This window comes from Rhincodon typus, chromosome 7 (assembly GCF_021869965.1).
Source record: "Rhincodon typus isolate 14 chromosome 7, sRhiTyp1.1, whole genome shotgun sequence".
NCBI lineage: Eukaryota > Metazoa > Chordata > Chondrichthyes > Orectolobiformes > Rhincodontidae > Rhincodon > Rhincodon typus.
Window position 1 is genome coordinate 37,028,190 of NC_063338.1, and position 20,380 is coordinate 37,048,569.

At 40.4% G+C, this 20,380-nt stretch overlaps 1 protein-coding gene across 2 annotated transcripts in view; it reads left to right on the forward strand.

The window, feature by feature from the left end:
- nckap1 (NCK-associated protein 1) overlaps window positions 1-20,380 on the forward strand; it is a 185,594-nt gene that overhangs the window by 27,732 nt on the left and 137,482 nt on the right. For both annotated transcript variants that reach the window (XM_048599365.1, XM_020528083.2), the window contains exon 2: window positions 6,220-6,330. In XM_048599365.1, the coding sequence (XP_048455322.1) occupies window positions 6,220-6,330 (111 nt within the window). The remainder of the gene's footprint in view (window positions 1-6,219; window positions 6,331-20,380) is intronic.

A 20,380-nucleotide genomic window follows, 5' to 3' on the forward strand; every position in this document is an offset into this window, starting at 1 on the left:
CCCTCTGACAGCTTGTGGGACAAATTTATAGTAGTGTGATCGCTCCTTTTTCACTCATATGAACCCATACAGTGTTGGAGATCATTTATCATATCACCTGTTTTCCCATGTTAATTATTTCTTGAACCAATATGGTGTCCCCTCCATTTTGTTTTTTTTTGCCAGCTATCTCTTTTTAATCAGGACTGTTGCACTGGCATCCCAGCCTTTTCTTAACTCTTTAATCTTCTTGCAAGAAGATTGTGCCATTTGGCACTGCCAGATTCCAAAGGCCGCAAACAGTGCAGCAAAGGTTTACCAAGCTGATTCCTGGCCTGGCAGGGCTGACATTTTGAGTAGTGTTTAGAATTATATTTGCCAGAGTTCAGAAGAATGAGAAGGAATTTCACAGAAATCTATTAAAATTCTAAAAGGACTAGACAGAGTAGATGCAAAAAAGGATGTTCCTAATGCAGGAATTCCAGAACCAGGAGTCATCGTCTGAGGATGAGTATGTATGTAGGACTGATGAGAAATTTCTTCACCTGGAAAGTGGTGAGCCTATCAAATTTGTTGTCACAGAAAGCAGCTGAGACCAAAACACTAAGATTTCAAGAAGGATTGGATACACCACTTGGAGGGCTAAAGAGTATCGAAGGATAGGGATGAAAAGCAGGAGCAGGCTATTGCATTGGATGTTCAACAGTGATTAGAATGAATAAGAAAATGGGCTCAAAAGACAAAATGATTTATTGGTTTTGATTTATTTATTAACTTATTGTCATGTCCATTTTGTTACAAAATAGTGAAGTGTTCTACAGTGTCTCCATTCTCCAGCACCATCTTAAAACATAGAAAAATAAACCAAAACATAGAACTTAAAGGCAGAAGAATAAAGAAAAAGTGTTCAACGTTATAGTCCTTCTTGTTATCTGCCATGGGCCTGGTGGCCAGGCACGAGCCCCTTCGCTGCGCTGCTGCTGCTTGAATGAAAGTCGCTACTGTTCAACGCCATCTCGCCTCCACTGATGTCCTCACCAGTGCAGATGCCACCAATGCTGCTGGGTATGGCAGCAGCTCAAATTTGACTCTGCCGCCACCATGAGTCTGCTTCAGGCCCACCTCACTAATGCTACCAAAGCTGCAAGGTCTCACACTGGGCCCAAACTTGCCACTGCTTCCATGAATCTGCATTGGACACAGACACCGCCAGGAACCCAAACTCCCCTCCACTGCAGCAGCCTTGGGTCGGCACTAAGACTGCTTTGCTTTGTTGATGCAGGATCTGCTGGGAACGCAAACTCACTGACCACCATGTGTCTGCACTGGGCCCACTTGCCAATCCCCATACATCCACACTGAGCCCATATGCCGCAGCCAATGCTGTCTACTCTTGCTCCTGTCTTCAATGTTCTGATGTTTCTTTTGATAAGTTCAGAGGTGTTGAGGTTGGAGGGTGAGGGCGTCTTAGAAAAATTTGGGCCTGATATAATGGAGGCAGGAGAGACATGACAAAGAATTCTGAATGGATGGTTTCTATTTTGGCGAGCAATAACTCCAAGAGCTCTTTGTACTTGGTGGTGGAGATGACAGTTTGGGAGGGAGGTGCGGTGGGAAAAAGGTTGAAGAAAATTTGTGCAATAGAGAAACCGAGAGGGTAGTTAGGTTTGCATTCTTCATGAGCCTGGAATAGTATTTTAGCAAATGCGAAGAGGACTTGACAGTGCTTTATGTGGACCTTATGATGATGAATCGCTATAACATGTTGTTTGCCATAAATTCATACTTGCGTCCTTGTTGATTTAATGGAATCAAGATACCTGTAGTTAGTAAAAGAATTCTGATTTTACTGTGGCATGAAGGGTGGAGATAAGGATGTGTTGGAGTGAGTCTGTAGCTCCTGGTCTAGACCATTGGGATTTTGTAAGGGTAATTGCAAGTAAATTGTAGCAGAAGCAGTGAAAATGTGGTTTGGAGGGAAATGTGGATGGAGAGTTAAAGAAGGAAGCAATCATTATCAAAGATAATGTTTCTTGTAATTATCACGAAGGGAGGAATGAGAAGACATGAGCTGGGAAAGTTAAGGAATTTTTGGCATCTTACCCTCTGTGAAAGATGATAGACATGCAAAAGACAAACATTTCGGGTGATGCGGCTTTATACGATGTATCTTTGGCTGAAGGGATCGATCCTTGAGGCAGGTTCCACGAAACTGCAACAATAATGTTTTGGCATTGGCATCTGCGGACAAGCTGCTGTAACCACTGATCATTGTTGTGGTCAACCCAGCCCATGGGAGGTGTCAGCACATTCCTCTGTCATCAGCTAATGATTTCCACATGTGACAACTGATATTGAATGTCTTTATGTCACACTTACAAGCATCGTCGTAGAGGAGCTTTGGGCATCTTACTGGTTATCTGACTCCAGCAAACGTTTTTTATTCACTCATGGTACGTGGGCATCACTGGCTAGCCTGCATTTATTTGCCCGTCCTTAGTTGCCCTCTAGAAGGTAGTGGTGAGTTCCTGCCTTGAACAGCTGCAGTCCACCTGCTGTAGGTTGATGTATGCAGTTGTTTTCCGGCTTGTTGAAGCAAGCAGGCAAAGCCATATTGGAGGAGTGCTGAGAAACTTGAGAGTGCTGCCTTTGAGAGGATTGTGGCACTTTTCTTTCGGTCTGTATCCCTGAATGTACTATAGGCAACAAAGTTGGAAATTTTTAAGCATCTTTATGGCTGTGAATATGAATATGGGAGATTATATGCAGGGAGAGATTAAGGGAATAATTCAGAGGAAAGAGCAAGATTGCAACTGAATGCTTTTGAAATAAAAAGTGCCCCCTCGCTGAGATAGAAGTTGAAATCGGTATGAGTGAGAAGTCACTTGATTTAGAGGCTGAGGGCGGAAAACAGTGACAGTGTCTTTACAAGAGAATTGATACTGTAGGTGTACAGTTCAGAAAGGGAGTTTGAATGTGAGGTGAGTGGGGTGTAACAGTCTAAGATGCTCAAAGATGTAGATGGTGCCAGTGAGTGGGAGGACATCAAGCCTGTAATTGGACATTAGCCACATTGCCACCACAGTGGGTGGGGAAATTGGTAGAATATATGGCCAAGTGGGGAGGTTTCATTTAAGGAGTCAGTGTCATCAAGGCCAGAATGCCAATACAGTCAGCCACAGGTAGCTCATTAAAAGCAAGCACCTTATTTACATAGTAACAGATATTCTGGAAGGTAATGCAGAGAAGAGTGGTGATAACTCATCCAATTCCAATTTCAGCCCAGTAACACTTGGCTTAAACCAATGCATCAATTGATGACAGTATTTTATCAACTGAGAGATGTCTTCATAACAAAGCTGCCAATTTCACACTTGAGTAAGTTTCTAAGTGCTTATGTTGCGAATATGCTTGATGTATTTTTGATTTAAATTTGAAGTAGGATAATGAGCATTCAAAATAGGAACAGCAGTACACTATTCAGCCCCTTGAACCTGCTTTGCCATCCAATAAGATTGTGGCTGACCTGTTTGTTTTAAATTCCACATTCCTATCTTGTTCAGACAACTTTTGATTGCCTTGCCTAACAAGAATCTGTCTAACTTGCCTTAAAAATGTTTAAAGACGCCTCCTCCACTGCCTTCTAAAGCTCAGTTTGGGCAAAGCACCTGTAATTTTCTCTTGAAACCTCATCCATACATATCTTTGCTATCTCTATACCTGACTGTTTCAGTGTACTCCTGGCCGGCATCGCTCATTCCAAGCTTCGTAAAGCTAATGTTCGCTATTTATGACCTTGCTGCTCAGGTCATTACTTGAACCAAGTTTTGTTTGCCCATAACCCCTATGCTTGTGGATGTACAGTTGCTCCTGGGTAAGCAATGCCACAGTTTTTAAGATTCTTATCCTTGTTTTGAAATCTCTCCATGACCTTACCCCTCTCTGATATTTGTACTCCTCTTTCTGGTGGTGCCTCCAGCTGTTAAAGCCCAAAGCTTTTGGAGATCCCTCTTATTTGACCAAGCTTTGGCATCCGGCCCAATTTTTCCTGGTATAACAATGTTAAATTGTACTTTATGAAGCTCCTGTGGAATGCTTTGGGCCACCGTACAGTGTTAAAGGCACTATACAGGTTATTGTTAAATATTTAATTTTCCATTTTCAACATTCATTGATGCAAACATTACATGTTTAATTGGTTACTGATTTGTTTAGTTGCATATGTATTAAGAAATTACTGTTGGTGGATCGAGTAAACATGAATCCCCTTAAAGGAAACTGCAATTCTCTTTTGTTTTGTTTCCAAAAGACAATAATCCACTCATTTACAATTAGTTCATATCAATGCACGTGATTGCCATTCTGTCTCGGTGGTCTGATGTCTTGTTATGACCATAATTGCATTCTGTTACAATTCTGAAATGCCTTCAAAGCAAAAATGTTACTTTTGTCTGTGGATGTAGGCCACCCTAGGCAGGCATAAATGTAAGCAGTATTTTTTTGTTACAATTTGTACTTGCACACATTCCTTGAGCAGTGCTGCTGTAAAAGCATGTACAGTTTACATGAAAGCATGACATTACAGATGTCAAATAGCTCTTGTGTCAGTACAGGAGAAAGAAAATCCAATATAGTTAGCATAAATCCACATCATTGTTTGTATGAAACTGCATGTTGTAAGTAACTTGTTTATGTTTGTTATTTTGTTTAGTCAAATATTTCTTCAATTACAATATTTAAGGACATTTAGTAATTTATATCTAAAGTTTGTTTAAAATCATATGAAACATTCGTGATAAAATCATGATAGAGGTAAAAAAAATTCTGCAGGTTTAAGAAGAAACGGTTAATAGTTTTGTTACTGCAATCCATATTAGACACCATTCAGCATTTCAAAAGGATTGCAGATTATTTTCTAACTGTTTTTTCTTCACAACTTAAAATTTCTTTGTCCAGATTCTATCATTAATTGCATGTAATGCCTTTATAATTCCTGAATGAGGTCTTGCAGACTTCCTCAGATGTCCTTCATGTTGCCTTTGAAGTGATCTTGCATGCACATTCCTGTCTTCTGAATCTGTGGGTTGAACTATAGTAATTTAATAATCTATCTTATTGATGTATGGTATCAAATTAGTATAAATTTTATAAATTTGAGACTCCAAAAAAAACTGAAGTGCATGCAAGTGCATGTCAGGGAGCTTGCTCTTAAACTTTTACATGGACCGGCAATGATTTGATCTCTCGGTGATTCTTTGTCTTGGACCTCTGCACTTTTTCTGTTTACACATTTGTCATTAGGCATTTAAAGTATTGTTCCCTGAACTTTGTGCAGATGCATGTCAGATGTTGGAAACTTGTGTTTTACATGTGTTCTCTTTTTCTGTTACAATGCTTCCACAGCAAGGACAAGTTTGGAAGGTTTGCAAAGCTTTTCACCTTCCCTCTGCTATCAGACCAGTCTCATCACCCATGACTTTTCTCTTTGTGATTCACAGTGCATAGGACATTGAGCTATAGAAATCATTGATTAGCTGGCTAGATAAAACTTAACTGTTCGGATTCTTGCTTCATAATTTTAGATTGGGTTACACACTGTATTCTGGTTCCTTCTAATCATCACATGCATATGCTTCTAAACCCCCTTAGGAATGCCACTGAAACCTTTTATTTCAAAACAGCACCCAACAATGAAAGAAAAAAGTATCATAAAAGTTCTTTGCTGATTTCTACAAATTATTTTACAAGAGAAAAACGTTTGATGATTAAAGAGCGAAACCTAGAAGTGTGCACTGCTTTAAAATGTTCTCCCATTAACATACTTTAGGTTTGAATTGAGCATGTAAAGCATTCATAAAGCAGTGTGACAGCAATACTATGTATAAGGTTTGAAGTTTGCAATCTGCTAGTTCTGAATAACCTCTTTTAGTCCCTACCCTAAGAGCGCTTAGATTAAATTATGCATTTTTTCTTTTAAGGAATGAACCAGTTACCTCTCTGCTATACTACTGTGTTCTATAACACTTCTGTAGCACATCTCTTGTTCTCTATCTCCCATTGCATATTCCAGTTGTGATGATCCCTTGCACTTGCCTATTCATTCTGTCACCTGTTCACTGAAAGCGATATTAAAATCCTTAGTTTGCTGGTTGACTGCTCAAACATTTGGTTGTTTAATATTACTGAAAGACCCGCCAAGACATTGTAATGTCTATTTTTTTTTCTTCTCTTCTGTTGTAGGCATGTGGGGATCCAAAGGCAAAACCTTCATACTTAATTGACAAAAACTTGGAATCTGCTGTCAAATACATTGTCAAAAAGTTTCCAGTTGTTGATACTCGCAACAACAGTGTAAGTACTGAACAAGTGTGAATGGATTTATAATATAACTTGTGACTTTTGAAATGTTGATGAAAATTGCAGTATACCTGAATATGAATTGACATTTATATAATTGATTTAAAGTTTTTTCATAATTTTTAAAATTTTGATATGTTTCAAATTGTAATTTTAGACGTACACGTAAGTAGTCAAGTTGCTCAAGATTACATTGAGTAATGCTAAGTGTGTGATTTCTGATGGTAACTTTATGTACTGAAACAAGTTATAGTGGGGCCTGGATTTCTTTATTCTTAAGTTTATTTGTTCATCATTTCAAAAATGTGACAAAACTCAATTAAAATATTTTTGGAGAAAAGCCAAAAGTGCTGGAAATATTCTGCTGACCTGATAGCATGAATGGAGAGAGAAACAGAATTAAACTTTTGAGTTGAATGTAACTTCTTTGTTGTCTTCTTTGTAAGTAGCCAGAGACGCCCTCATCTCGTTAATGAATAAAGGAATTCGTGCGTTCAGAGTTTTGAGGAAGAGTCATTCTTGACTCAAAACTTCAACGCTGTTTCTCTCTCCACAGATACTGTGCCACAGCTACTGAATTTCCAGCATTGTTTTTATTTCAGATTCCAAGCGAATGCAATATTTTGCATTTATTTCAGAAACTTGCGTGTTTAACTTAAAAGAACTTTCCCATTCCACTCGAGATTTCAACTTCAGCTTTCTCACTTAATAATCTTGAATTTCTAATTGCAATTCTGTTCAAGCCATTGGGTTTAAATCCCTGAGGAAATGTATATTTTTTTTTGGACTGAGGAATATATTGTCACCTTTGTGGGTTTGATGGGGTGGGGTCTGTGGTGAAGATTGTTGGATAGATTTATGATGATTATTGCCTATTTAGACTGGAATGTTGTTCATCAGGAATCTTACCTTTAGTTTGTATGCCATTGTTTTTTCTTATGTCACATTTAAGGTTAAAGTAAGAAAGGCTTTGATAAATTTAGGGCGCCTCAGTGTGCTTTACAGCTAATCAAAAGCACTTGAAGTGCATTGCAATTTTAATATAGGAAATTGGAATTCATAGAGTTAACGTATTAAGCATGCAATGAGGGTGAGCAAATGGACAGAAAACAGTAGAAATTAATAGGTTGTTTTTGGGTTGTCAAGTCATAACTAGCTTGGTGCCATAAGGATCATTGCTAGAGCTTAAGCAATTTAAGGAGTGTTATCTGTCCATGTTTGCTGCTAATTAGAAAGCTACTTATGCAAAGGGATGTAGACAGTTAGATCAGTCGGAAAGAACTTAGCAAATAAAATGTAATGTGGGATGTTTTGGGGGAAGAAAAGTTGAAATGAAGCATAGTTTTTAGGCGATAAATGACTGGAAAACAATGGCATTCAGAAGTATAGGTTTTTTCACAAATCGCTTAAAATTGGCATTCAGGTAAAGCAAGAATTATAAAGTTAACCTGGCATTTATTTTTCTTTCAAAGGAATTAGGTATAGCAGTGAAACACTTCAACTGCAGTTTTACAAGGCCTTAGTGAGACCACAGTGGAATACTGCATATACTTTTGGTTTCTTTACCTTCAGAAGGAAGTATTTGCCATGGATGGAGCACAACACAGGTTTATGCGGTTCAATGTGGGGATTGTCTTACAGGAACTGCTTTGATAGATTCAGCCCAATATTCCCTTAAATTTCAAATAGTTACAGGTGGTCTGATAAACCATATAAAATTCTTAAGGGTCTAAATAGGGTCTTCACTGAGTGAATGAATGTTTCGTAGGTAGACAAACAGGAGGCTGGAAGAACACAGCAAACCAGGAAAGGAGCACTCGATGTTTCGGATGAGTCTAGAATTAGGGTCACAGCCTCTAATTAAGGAGGCGTGACTTTATGACTGAGATGAGAGGAAACTTTTTCGGTCATTAAGTCGTGAATCTTCTAGGATTCTGTACTTTTGAAAGCTTTGGTCCTCTGTTATAAAGTATACTTGAGAAATAAATTTTTGAGAGATGAGCATAATTTGGCTGCAGACCTACTTAGAAGGCCCCAGAAATACTCATGGGTAAGGGACTGTGCAATTGTTTTTGGGTAAAATGAAGGTGTGGTTACTGTGATTTGTTCTGAATTCTGCTTACAACAAAACTGGGAAGCTCGATTATTGAAGATTAAAGGAGGTCCCAGGTTGTTTGTTGGAAAGAAATACAAAGTGCTCTCACTTGTAGACAATGGTAGAACCAGTGGATAGAGTCTTAGTCTCCAAGTTTGCAGAAAGCTGTGAATAATTTCAGGTTGCAAATAGTTAGACTGTTAAAGTATATTTAATTTCAAGGTAGAATAATGTTGAGGTCTAACGGATAGCTAATCAGCATTTCTAGCTGGACAGAAGACCCATGTGAGTCACGTTGCCAAGGAGGTTGCTTTGAGAAGGGAAAAGTTTATCACAAAATCAAAGAATTGACATGGCACAGAAGGAGGCCATTCAGTCCATTGTACCAGCACCTTTATAAAATATCTGTGAAATAGCCATCTGCATGAAAATCTGCTAGGATCTGAGAGAAAGAGAGAACAGCTTAATATAGCAAATCTGTGTGATGCATCTCAAGAATGTGGATGGGCGCCCGTGCTTGGCTTCATTTGAGAATTTGAGACAAAGTTGGAAGATTTGTCTAACTTGTGCTGAAGGGAGAGGATCTTTAGGAAAGGCCTTGCTGTGATGGATGGCTTTGTGGTTAAAGGATACCAGTCTAGGAAAGGAAAATAACAGAACCAAACCCTTGGGAGCTAAGAATCACTTTGGCACAGTTTCAAGGCAATTGAATCTTCTTAAAGAATAGTGTAAACTATAATCATGGAGTGGGATTTTTGGTTGTGATAAATGTATAGAGGAGAAGGTTTTGTTCTGCAGCTTCTGTAGTTGCCGACAAAATTTGTTTAGCCAGTTTTACTTTGTGTCCAATTTTTATGGTAAAAGTCTTCAAACATGAAATTTTATCATCCAGCTATTTGCTGGATGTTTGGTTTTATTTATTCCGAAGCTATTGGTCTCTCAGGGATTGTGACAGTGTTTCTTAAGTTCTTAGTAAATGTGATAACCAATACAAGCACCAAGCTTCCAAAGACAGGAATGTGATCTTGATCAGAATCTTTTTTGTGATGTTGATTGAGAGGTAAATGCAACTTCTCTGTTTTGAGGAAACTTTGAGATTTACTTGAAAAGACAATGGGGGCCTCAGTTCAAAGACTTATTGGATAGGTGGCAGTTTCCAAGTGCAGCACTTACCTCCCGTGATCAGTTTAGATTTTACATTCTGAATTGGGACTTGGAAGTTACACACTTGAGTCAGAGGCAGGAGTACATCTGAGACATGGATTATCAATAGATCTCCTTGTTTGATTTCCAGAATGAATCATTCGGAGTTGCATGACTGCACAGATCTGCGTGTAACTGAAGTTTAGGTTGTACGCTGATACGTTTTGAGCTTCTTTACCAAACGTTGAGAAAAGATTACGACAGATCCAGTCAACATGCTTTCATAAATAAAAACACAATGCTTGAAATACTCACCAGGTCCGGTAGCATCAGTGGAGAGAGAAAGTATCAATGACCGATTATTTGTTCTGAGATGTTAGAAATATATAATTCAAAAGCAGATGGAATGAGCAAGGGTTAGAAAGAACAAAATGGAGGGTCTCCAATAGATTGGAAGATAGGTGTGATTAAATTACAGGATTTGGAGGGGCAGGGCTAAAGCAATAGAGAATGAGATAGGTAAACAAACAGACCATGTATCTAGAGGATATATCAGCAGAGGGGCAATCTGACTTGTTGCCACTCCTTGGAAAGTCCAGCCCCTAAGACTTTAGGAATAGACAGTTTGACTCTTTCAGCTTGCTCCATCAACAAGATCATGGTTAATCTGATAGTGGTCTCATCTCTACTTTCCTGAGTACATCCCATGACATTTAGCTGACAAAAGTCTATCCAACTCGACCTTTGATAAATTTTAAAGACAGAGCATCTACTGCCTTCTGGAGAAGAGAATTCTATACTCTAACAGCCCTCTGTTCTGCAGTCTTAATGACCCTGGAGAAAAAACTCTTCTTTGCCTTAAAAGGCAGATCTCTTATTCTTTAACTCTGTTCCCTAGTTTTGGTTTTCCTGACGTGAGGAAACATCCTCCAGGTATCCACTCTATCCAGTAGCTTCAAGACTTTCAATGGAAAATGCAGAGAAACTCAGCAGGCTTTACAGCAACTCATGCAGAACAGGGTGAGTGGGGATGGGTAATGAAAATGGAGGGCACTGTTCATGCTCTGAAATTGTTAAACTCGTGTTGAGTCCCAAGGGCAATAAAGTACCCTATTTAGAAGATGAGGTGTTGTTTCTTCACTTCGCTTGAGCTTCACTGGAGCTCTGCAGCAGGCCCAAGACTGAAATGTTGGTTTCGAGACATGATGGTATGTTAAAGTGGCAGGCAATTGGAAGCTCAGGGTCATTTTTGCAGAGAGAACAGAGGTGTCCACAAAGCAGTCACCCCAGTCTGTGTTTCGTCTCCCCATTGTAGAGGAGACCACATTGTGAACTATGAAGACAGTAAACTAGATTTAATGAAGTGCAAGTAAATTACTGCTTTACTGGGAAGGCGTGCATGGGGCCTTGATGTGAGGGTGGAGCTAAACAGATAAGTGTTGAACCTTTGGCGATTACTTGGGAAGGTGCAATGGGGGTATGAGGTGGTGGTGGGAGTAGAGCCAGGAGTAGACCAAGGTACCCCACAGGGAACAGTTCCTGCGGAAGGCTGGCAAGGGAGGAGAAGGGAATATGCCTCTGATGGCACCCCATTGGAGATGGCGGAAACGGCAATTTACAATCCTTTGGATGCGGATGTTGGTGGAGTGAGAAGTGAGGACAAGGGTTCACAATTGTTTTTGGGGAATGGAAGGGAAGAGGTGAGAGCAGAAATATAGCAAATGGGTTGGATGTGGCTGAGGACCCTGTCAACCATGGTGACAGGAAATCCTTGGTTAGAGAAAAAGGTGAATGTGTCTGAGGACTTGCTGAGAGGCTGAGAAGTAGATCTCCAGATGAGGTGAGGTTTGTCATAACAGTGGAAACAATTGTGCCAACTCTTGGATACCACCTCCTACCTTCCCCTGGATCACAACCCTACCATTGAACATCAAGCTAATGTTTCCATGATTGTCACAAACCCATCTCCTCTGGGGATCTCCCCACCTACACCTTCCCAGCCAAAAGTCACTCAACCATGTACAACCTGTTTCTACATTCTTGCTGAAATAGACAAACAGAACTACCAAGGCAGACCCATTGTTTCAGCCTGCTCCTGCCCCACGGAATTTATTTCTTCCTACTTTGACTTGATTTTTTTTTCCTCCCAGTGTCCGGTCATTTCCCACTTAGCTCCATGATTTTTCTGATACTTTGCTTTCAAAATTTCCAGTTTGCTGGCACTAGCCACCACCTCTTTACCATGAGCGTACGATCCCACTATACAGGATGGTCGGAAATCTCTCCACTTCTTCCTGGAAGAAAGCCCTGAACCATCCCCACCCACCACCATCCTCCTCCACCCAGATAAACTTGTCCTCACTTTGATACCCACTTTTCCCTTAACTCCTTCGCTTTCTTTAGACCAAAGTGTGGCAATGGGTAGCCGCATGAACCCCAGTTATTCGTATATCTTTGTGGGGTATGTGGAACATTGCTTGATGCAGCCTTATTTGGGACCCACCCCACAACTCTTCCTCCAGTACGTCATTGGTGCTGCATCCCCAACTCGTCTGGAATTGGAAAAATGTATCAATTCTGCTCCACTTTACGTCTTTTCCTCTTCACCTGGTCCATCTGATTCCTTCATTCCTTTCCTTGATTCTGTTTCTATTTCTGGGGATAGGCTGGCCACTGATATCCCCTATAAACCCACTGACTCTCACAGTTACGTTGACTGTACATCCTAACACCCCGTAAGGACTACATTCCATTCTCCCAATTTTTCCATTTCCATTGTATCTACTTTTGACAATGCTGCCTTCTGCAGGGGGTGCGTCAGACGTGTCCACCTTTTCTTCTCAACCATACGACTGAGGTCAAGGGCCCTCAACCATGTTCAACCTATTTCTGAATGCTTCAGCCCTCACCCCATCTCTTGCCTCACACAACAATAACAGGGACCCCTTGTCCCTACTTTGCATCCCACTAGTGTCCGTATCCAAAGGATTTTTAGCCACCATTTCTGCCACTGTCAGATGCATGTTCCACTCCCCTCCCATGTTATCCTTCAGCAGGGACTGTTCCCTTCAGGACATAGTGGTTCACTTCTCCTCCATCCCCATACCTCCCAACATTCCCCACAGCACCTTGCCATGCACTTGCAGAAAGTGCAATACTGCCTGTTTACCACGCCCTATCTTGCTATCCAAGGCTCCTGACATACCTTCCAAGTGCAGGACTGATTTACCTGCACTTCTTTCAATCTAGCCTACTGAATTCATTGCTCACAACGTGGTCTCCTCTACACTGGGGGGTCAAAATGCAAATGCTTTCCTGAGCACCTCTGCTCTGTCTGTAAAAATGACCTGAGCTTCCAATTGCCTGCCACTTCCACATATCGCGAGTTCACGTGTTCTTGTGCCAACATGTCTTCCTCAGATCTGCAGTGCTCCAGAGAAGCTTAGCGCAAGCTGGAGGAACAACATCTCATCTGCCGCCTGGGTACCATGCAGCCTTCAGGATTCAACATTGAGTTTAACAGTTTCAGAATGTGAACACCTCCCTCCATATTATCCACCTGCAGGCCTTGTTCCACAGGGGTCGATCCCAGTGCAGCCAATCCATTTTCAACTATTCACACTTGCCATTATCGCCCACTCAAAATGTTTACTACTCATCCGGCTTATTATCAGCAATCCCTTTGTCTGTGCTGGTGTGCTGCAAGGTATGTAGGCCGTACATCCCAAGACCAGTGGATCGTATCAAGCACCATATTTCTCAAAACATTAATTCTACTTTCTCCCTACCGATGCTGTCAGACCTGCCGAGTTTCACCAGTAATTTCTGTTTTTGTTGTAATATATCAGTTCCTCTATTTGCAAGCACCAAAATACCAATTGAACCCCAACCAGCCCGTACTTGCAAACACGTGGCGCAATGTCTGACATTAAATTGCTACGTATTCTTAAATATGCCTAGAATTATGTTGTCAAGCTGGCAGTATGGCTCAATTAAGTATACTGAAAGTGGCATATGTTAGTGCGTAGGACTTTGTTCTTTGCAAATGTACGCATGCTGAGCCTGTTACAGTGAAACAAGATAGATGACAATCATTTTGTGGTTTATTTCCCAGGACAATGCCTTGACCAATCAGGCATATTGCTGTATTTAAAATTTTAGCAAAGCTTGGCATTTAACTGGCAGCTGTCATTATCTTACATATTCTTGATAGCAATCAGAGTTCATTAAGTCACATTCCTCCACTTTATCCACGTAACCCCTGCAAGTTTATTTTCTTACAAAAGTCCATTGAATTTCCTTTTGAAATTTGTGATTGCCTGTGAGGGTAGTGAAAATGGAGAGGATGGAGAAGTGTTCTTCCTCTCACCCACTTGCACCTCTTGCCCAAAATCTTAACTCTCTGTCCTCTGATTCTTGTGCCATCAGTTAATGAGAGTGTTTTTTTTTTCCTGATCTGCTTTATCCAAACATTTCATAATCATCTACCCTCTATCAAATCTCTCCTTACTATCTTTTGCTTCATGGAGAATTGCTCCAGCTTCTCCAATCTAATTAACTAATATTTCCCCTGCCCTGGAACCATATTGGTACATCTCTGCTATTCCTCCTCACAGAGCACCAAATCTTTCCCGAAGTATAGTGACCAGACTGGACTCAATAAATAATTTTATTACTGCATAATGAGAATTTTATGAACATTCAGCACAACTTGCCCTGCTCTATACATCTGTTTTTAGGAAGGCCACAATTCCATATGCTTTGATGCCAGTTCTTTCATGGTCCTACCACCTTCAAATCTCTGCACGTCTACCTCCTTGTCCCTATGCATTCTTTTGAGTTATGCTGTCAAATGTATATTACCTTTCTATATCTGATCTGCCAAAATGCATCACTTCACACTATTCTGAATTGCATTCCATCCACCAAGTATCTGTCTTCTGTTAGTGTAGCTATCCCTTGTTGCAGTTCATGCTAGTATTACTACAGTTTGTTATAGTTCCAAGTTTGGTATCATTTGCAAGTTTTGAAAATTTACACTGTGTTGCAACATTGGAATCATTTATATGTAGAAACAAAAACTGACTGTTTGTTTGTTTGGGAACCCCACTGTCAAACATCCACCCGTCTGAAAAATAATCCTTTACTCACTGTTTTACAGCCCGATTTATTTATTCAAACTGACACAAGTCCTCTTGCTTCAGAAATCTTAATTTGTGTTGAACCAAGCTTTATATGGTGTTCTGACAAGTACTTTGTCAAATCCAAAAAAAACAGCATCAACTGCATTTCCTTAATTAATCATCTTTGTTCACAATTTAATTACATTGAATCTGTAAACAGAAGATCATACTTGAACATTCTGGCATTCCTTAATTAATTCACACCTCTCTGAGGGTCTATTGATTCTTGTCCCCTTGTTCCTAATTAACGTTTATAAAACTTGACAACCACTAATGTTAGACTGACTCATCTGTAGTTAGTCACACTGTCCTTGCATACATTATTGTTTAAGGGTGTCACACTTGCCACTCTCCAATTTCCATCTATGTCTATCCCTTTGGTACCTCAGAATTAACTCCCCCTCTGCAGGTCTTCCACGTTCTATCTTCTTAAAAATTGAGTTCATCCAAAACTTGACTTACGTGCTAACGTGCACCATGACCTGTTCACCCATTATTTATGCTCATTGACCTTTCTTAGTAAGCCCTTCCACTTTCTCCATCTCTTAATTCCTTTAGCAACCTAGATGCAAGCTGTCTGAACCTGATTTACCTGCTTCCAGTGAATTTTTACCCCTATCCATTTACCCCAATGATTTTTGTATCTATCAACATTTTGTCAGAATCCTCTTCCTCAGCAAACACGGAAGGAAAGTATGGCTTTAGCATTCTTGATTCGTCTTGCGCTTCTAGGTTAATATCACCCTCTTTGTTTCTAATTGGACCCCCTCCACCTTTTAAATGGCTTGGTCTTTACATATCATTAGAAGATTTTTGGGTGTCCATTTGTATTGATTGCCAAGCTATTCTCATTCACTGTCGCTCTTATTTGCTTGAACTTCCAGTTTCCATTCTTGCCTATCCATTCACAGCTAGAGAATCACCTGCAATAACTTTTTTTTTTTCACCAATTCTACTGGAGCTCCCCTAGGATCTAGCCTCGATTTCCCCCTCCTCTACATGCATCTGAGCTGACATCATCCAGAAACCTGTCAGTTTTCCTGGTAAACTGATTCCATTCAGTTGTACCTAACCACCACTGTTCATCACTTCACCACAGTTTCTTACTTGGCAGACTGTTTCTCCGACATGCAAAACTTGATCAGAAGTTTCCTCCACCTAAAAAAAAAAAGTGGCATACGGGAGCTATTACTTTCTGCTCTAACTGCAATCACTTTACTGGCAACTGAATCTATCCTTCTCCCTGACAATTATCTTAAACTAAACCAGACTCTTAGCAACCTTGGTTTCACATTTGAACCCAATATAAGCTATTGAACACACAATTGTGCAATCATTAAAACTACTTCCCCCGGACCTTAATGACTGAGTCCACCCTTGTCTCCACATGTTTGCTGAAACCAGCATCCATCCCTTTTGGTACTCAAGAAGGAACTCTTTCAACCACCTCTGCAGGCCTTCCACGTTCTATCCTTTTGAAAACGGAGTTCATCCAAAATTTTGCATATGTGCTAACTCGTACCATGACCTGTTCACCCATTATTCATGCTCATTGAAACTTCCTTGGTTTTTGGTTTAGCAACACTTTCATTTTAAAATTCTTGAACTTGTTTTCAGATTCCTCATGGCTTCACTGCTCTCTAACTCTGCAGTATCCTCCGGCCCTGTAACACACTGGAATGTCTACACTCCAATTTTGACATCCTGAGTACTTCAAATTTTAATCACTTCACTATAAGCTCCGGAATTCTTTAGCCTTGAGAAATCATTCCAGGAGTTCTTCAGGGCAATGTCCTAGGTCCAATGGCCTTCAGCTGCTTCATTAATGACCTTACTTGCATCCTTAGTTCAGAAATGGGAATGTCCACTAATGATCAGATGAAGTTCATCACTATTTGTGATTGCTCAGACGCTGAAGCAGTTCAAGATAATATGCTGCAAGACCTGTGCAACAGCAAGCCTGGGCTGATGCGGCACAATGCTGTTGGCCACTTAAGTACCAGACTATGACTATCTCCAAAAGCAAACATGTAACCAACTCAATTTTACATTCACTGGCATTACCATTGATGAATTCCTCACTATCGACATTCTGGGGCTTCTATTAGCTAGAAAGTCAACTGCTTCAGCAGTATAAATACTGTGGCTACAAGAGCAGGTGAGACAGTTGGAATTCTGTGTCAAGTAACTTACCTCTAGGCTCCCCAAAGTCTGCACATGATCTACAAGGTAAAGTCAAGAGGGTGATGGAATACTCTTCACATGCCTGATTTGCGTACAGCTCCGTCACTAGACAAGTTACTTGTCACCATCAAGTACAAAGCATCCTGATTGATTGGCACACCATCCACCACCTTCAACATACACTCCCTCATATAACGAAACATAGTGGGAACAATATGTACCATTTATAACTGAATTGCAGCAACAAAACAACGCTCCTTCACAAACCCTTTCAAACATGTGACCTCTACCACCTGGAATGACAAAGGTAGCAGATGCATGGCAATACCATTGTGTGCAATTTCCCTCCGAGTTGTACACCTTCCTGAATTGGAACAATTTTGCTGTTCCTTCACTGTCACTGGGTCAAAATCCTGAACTTGTTTCCGAACAGCACTGTGGATATACCTATACAGCGTAGAATGCATATTTTCAAGAAGGCAACTCACCAGTATCTTCTCCAGGACTGTTATGGTTGAGAAATGAATATTAGACATATTCAAAATATGTTAGCGTGTTAACAAAAGAAATCCACGGGAGACTGGCAAATTGGATCCAGAATTGTCTTTGCAGCAAGGGCAAAGGGTAATATTGATGTTTTCTTCCCCACTGAAAGACTGTTGCTGCTGAGTTCCATAGACCTCAGTACTCAGTCTCTTTTTGTAGTTTACATTAATTACTTGGACTTACGTGGGGATCATGATAGAGAATCTTGAAACAGAAATAAAAACTGACTCTGTATTTATTAGGAAGAATGCTTTAGACTGCAGGAACCCATCGATGATCTGGTTTGTTGGTCAGAAAAGTAGAAAATTACATTCGGTCTGGAAAGGGTAATGTCTTGGGAATTAGAGCAGGCCAAAGCAATATTAAGTAAGTGAAAGAATACTGACCATGTGACTGAACGTGATGATAAGTTGAATAAGGTGGTATATGGCATGCTTTCACATTAACAGGGACACAATACAAATACATGAAGGTTATGTTATTGTTTCCAACTCTAGACTACAGTTTGGGTACAGCGTACAATTCTGGTCACTACTTTTTAGTAAAAATATGTTTGTGTTGGAGAAGGTGCAGAGGAGATTTATAAAGACTTTACCTGGAGTAAGAAACTTTAACTGTGAGAGTTCTGAAGAAAGGTCACTGGACTTGAAACATCAACTCTATTTTCTATCCACAGATGCTGCCAGACTTGCTAGGTTTACAGCAATTTCTGTTTTTGTTCCATAACAAGTATTTCCATTTATATGGATAACGAGGTGTAGAGCTGGATGAACACAGCAGGCTACGCAGCATCAGAGGGGCAGGACAGTTGACGTTTCGGGTCTAGACCCTTCTTCATTTCTGCAGAAGGGTCTAGACCTGAAACGTCAGCTTTCCTGCTCCTCTGATGCTGCTTGGCCTGCTATGTTCATTCAGCTCTACACTTTGTCGTCTCAGATTCTCCAGCATCTGCAGTTCCTACTATCTCTTTCCATTTATATGATGCCTTCAAAATAAGACTAACATCGGGCTTTTGAAATGGAAATTAAATAGGGAACACTGCCTTAAGACATAGTGGGAGGAATTTGGACATTAACATAACCTTGGTCAATGAGATATTTTTTGAGAAGGTCTTGAAAGCTGTGAGAGAAGTGGAGAAGTGCTGGATTTTCAGTGAGAGCCTCAAAGTAAGAAGAGACAATTGAAAGCCCTGCCATTATTGGTGGGGTGAATATTAAGCAATGATGCAAAAGAGCAGAGTCAGTACAGAAAGGAGAATTTATAAAGCTGCAGGAAGTTATATAGGATGGGATGAGGTTGTGGAGAGATTTGAAAACAGGGACTGAAGAATTCAAATTAATATATTCTCGTGCTCCAGGCACTTTTAGGTGAGGATGGCTACTATACTTGAGCAGGATAGAATGTGGGTAGAGTTTGTGTTGGAAGAATTTGAGACCTGCAAATGTGATGTTAGACTAATAGCTAAAAGGCATGCGTTAGGATGGGAACATGTGGAAACAGGTGCTGTTGCAAAGATGGGATTATGTGTCTTTGGTATTAAATATAATGAGGATTGAAGCTCAGCTCTGGTGTGAACAGGACTTGAAGGAATTCAACAATGTATTTAACAAGTGACCAAAGGAAGATTGAATCATTAGTTGGAGAGCAGCATTTATTATGGGGACTGAAAACTGATTTCTGTCTTTCTAAGAAAGTTCTGAATTATCTGTGACTTGATGTTACACAGGCTATCTGACAGCTTGTGGGTGATTTGTGGGTTGAAAGAACGTGGTTAAGTCCATCAACCTGGACGTCAGCAAACAACTAGAAGCTGACCCATGCCTGTAGCTATCATTACAGAGATGCAACGAGTTGATGAAACTTCAAAAGTGATAGCACATCTTTGAAGACTTGAAGTAACAGACTGTAGATAAGAGATGACAGTATTGAAAAATAACCTTGTCTTCTCTGGATATGCAGGATTGTAACCTTGAGTTGGGCAATGGAGGAGGATGAATGTGCAGCTGTACTAAACCTTATAGAGTGGTTAAAAAGGACAAAGATAAATCTCAGTTCTCGAGGAGGTAAATTGTGTTTTAGCCTAGGACCCTGGTGTCCACTCCTGTCATGGTCTCGTGGGAGCATTAGAATTCAGATTGAAAGAATTCAAATAGTTTTAAGATTTGGGTTTCAAAGTGGCAGACAACACTATGTTCTAAATCCTTTGGATAGGAGAGTTTGGAATGAGGAATCATCTAAGAGGATTGGTCAGTTGATGGTAAACTATTTTATTAGAATGATTGGTTTCCACCATAGTAGGACGAATACCTAACAACAACGTGTCAAAATACAGAAGGGAGATAGAGGGCTTGATGACATGGTGCAATGAAAACAACCTCTCTCTCAACATCAGCAAAACTAAAGAACTGATCATTGACTTCAGAAAGAAAGGAGGAGAACATGCTCCCATCTACATCAATGGAACTGAAGTTGAGAGGGTTGAGAATGTCAAGTTCTATGGAGTGACGATAACCGACAACCTGTCCTGGACTACCCACGTAGATGCAATAGTCAAGAAGGCACAACAATGCCTCTTTTTCATAAGGAGTCTCAGGAAATTTGGCATGTCCATAAGGTCCCTCACCAACTTCTACAGATGCACCATTAAAAGCATACTGTCCGGGTGCATAACGGCCTGGTATGGCAACTGGTCTGCCCAGGGCCGTAAGAAATTACAGAAGGTGATGCGCACAGCACAGACCATCACGGAAGCCAACCTTCCATCCATGGACTCCATTTACATGGCTTATTGCTGCAGAAAGGCTGTCAACGTCATCAAAGACCCATCGCACCCTGGTAATGATCTACAACCTTTTCCGTCAGGCAGAAGATACAGAAGCCTGAACACACACAC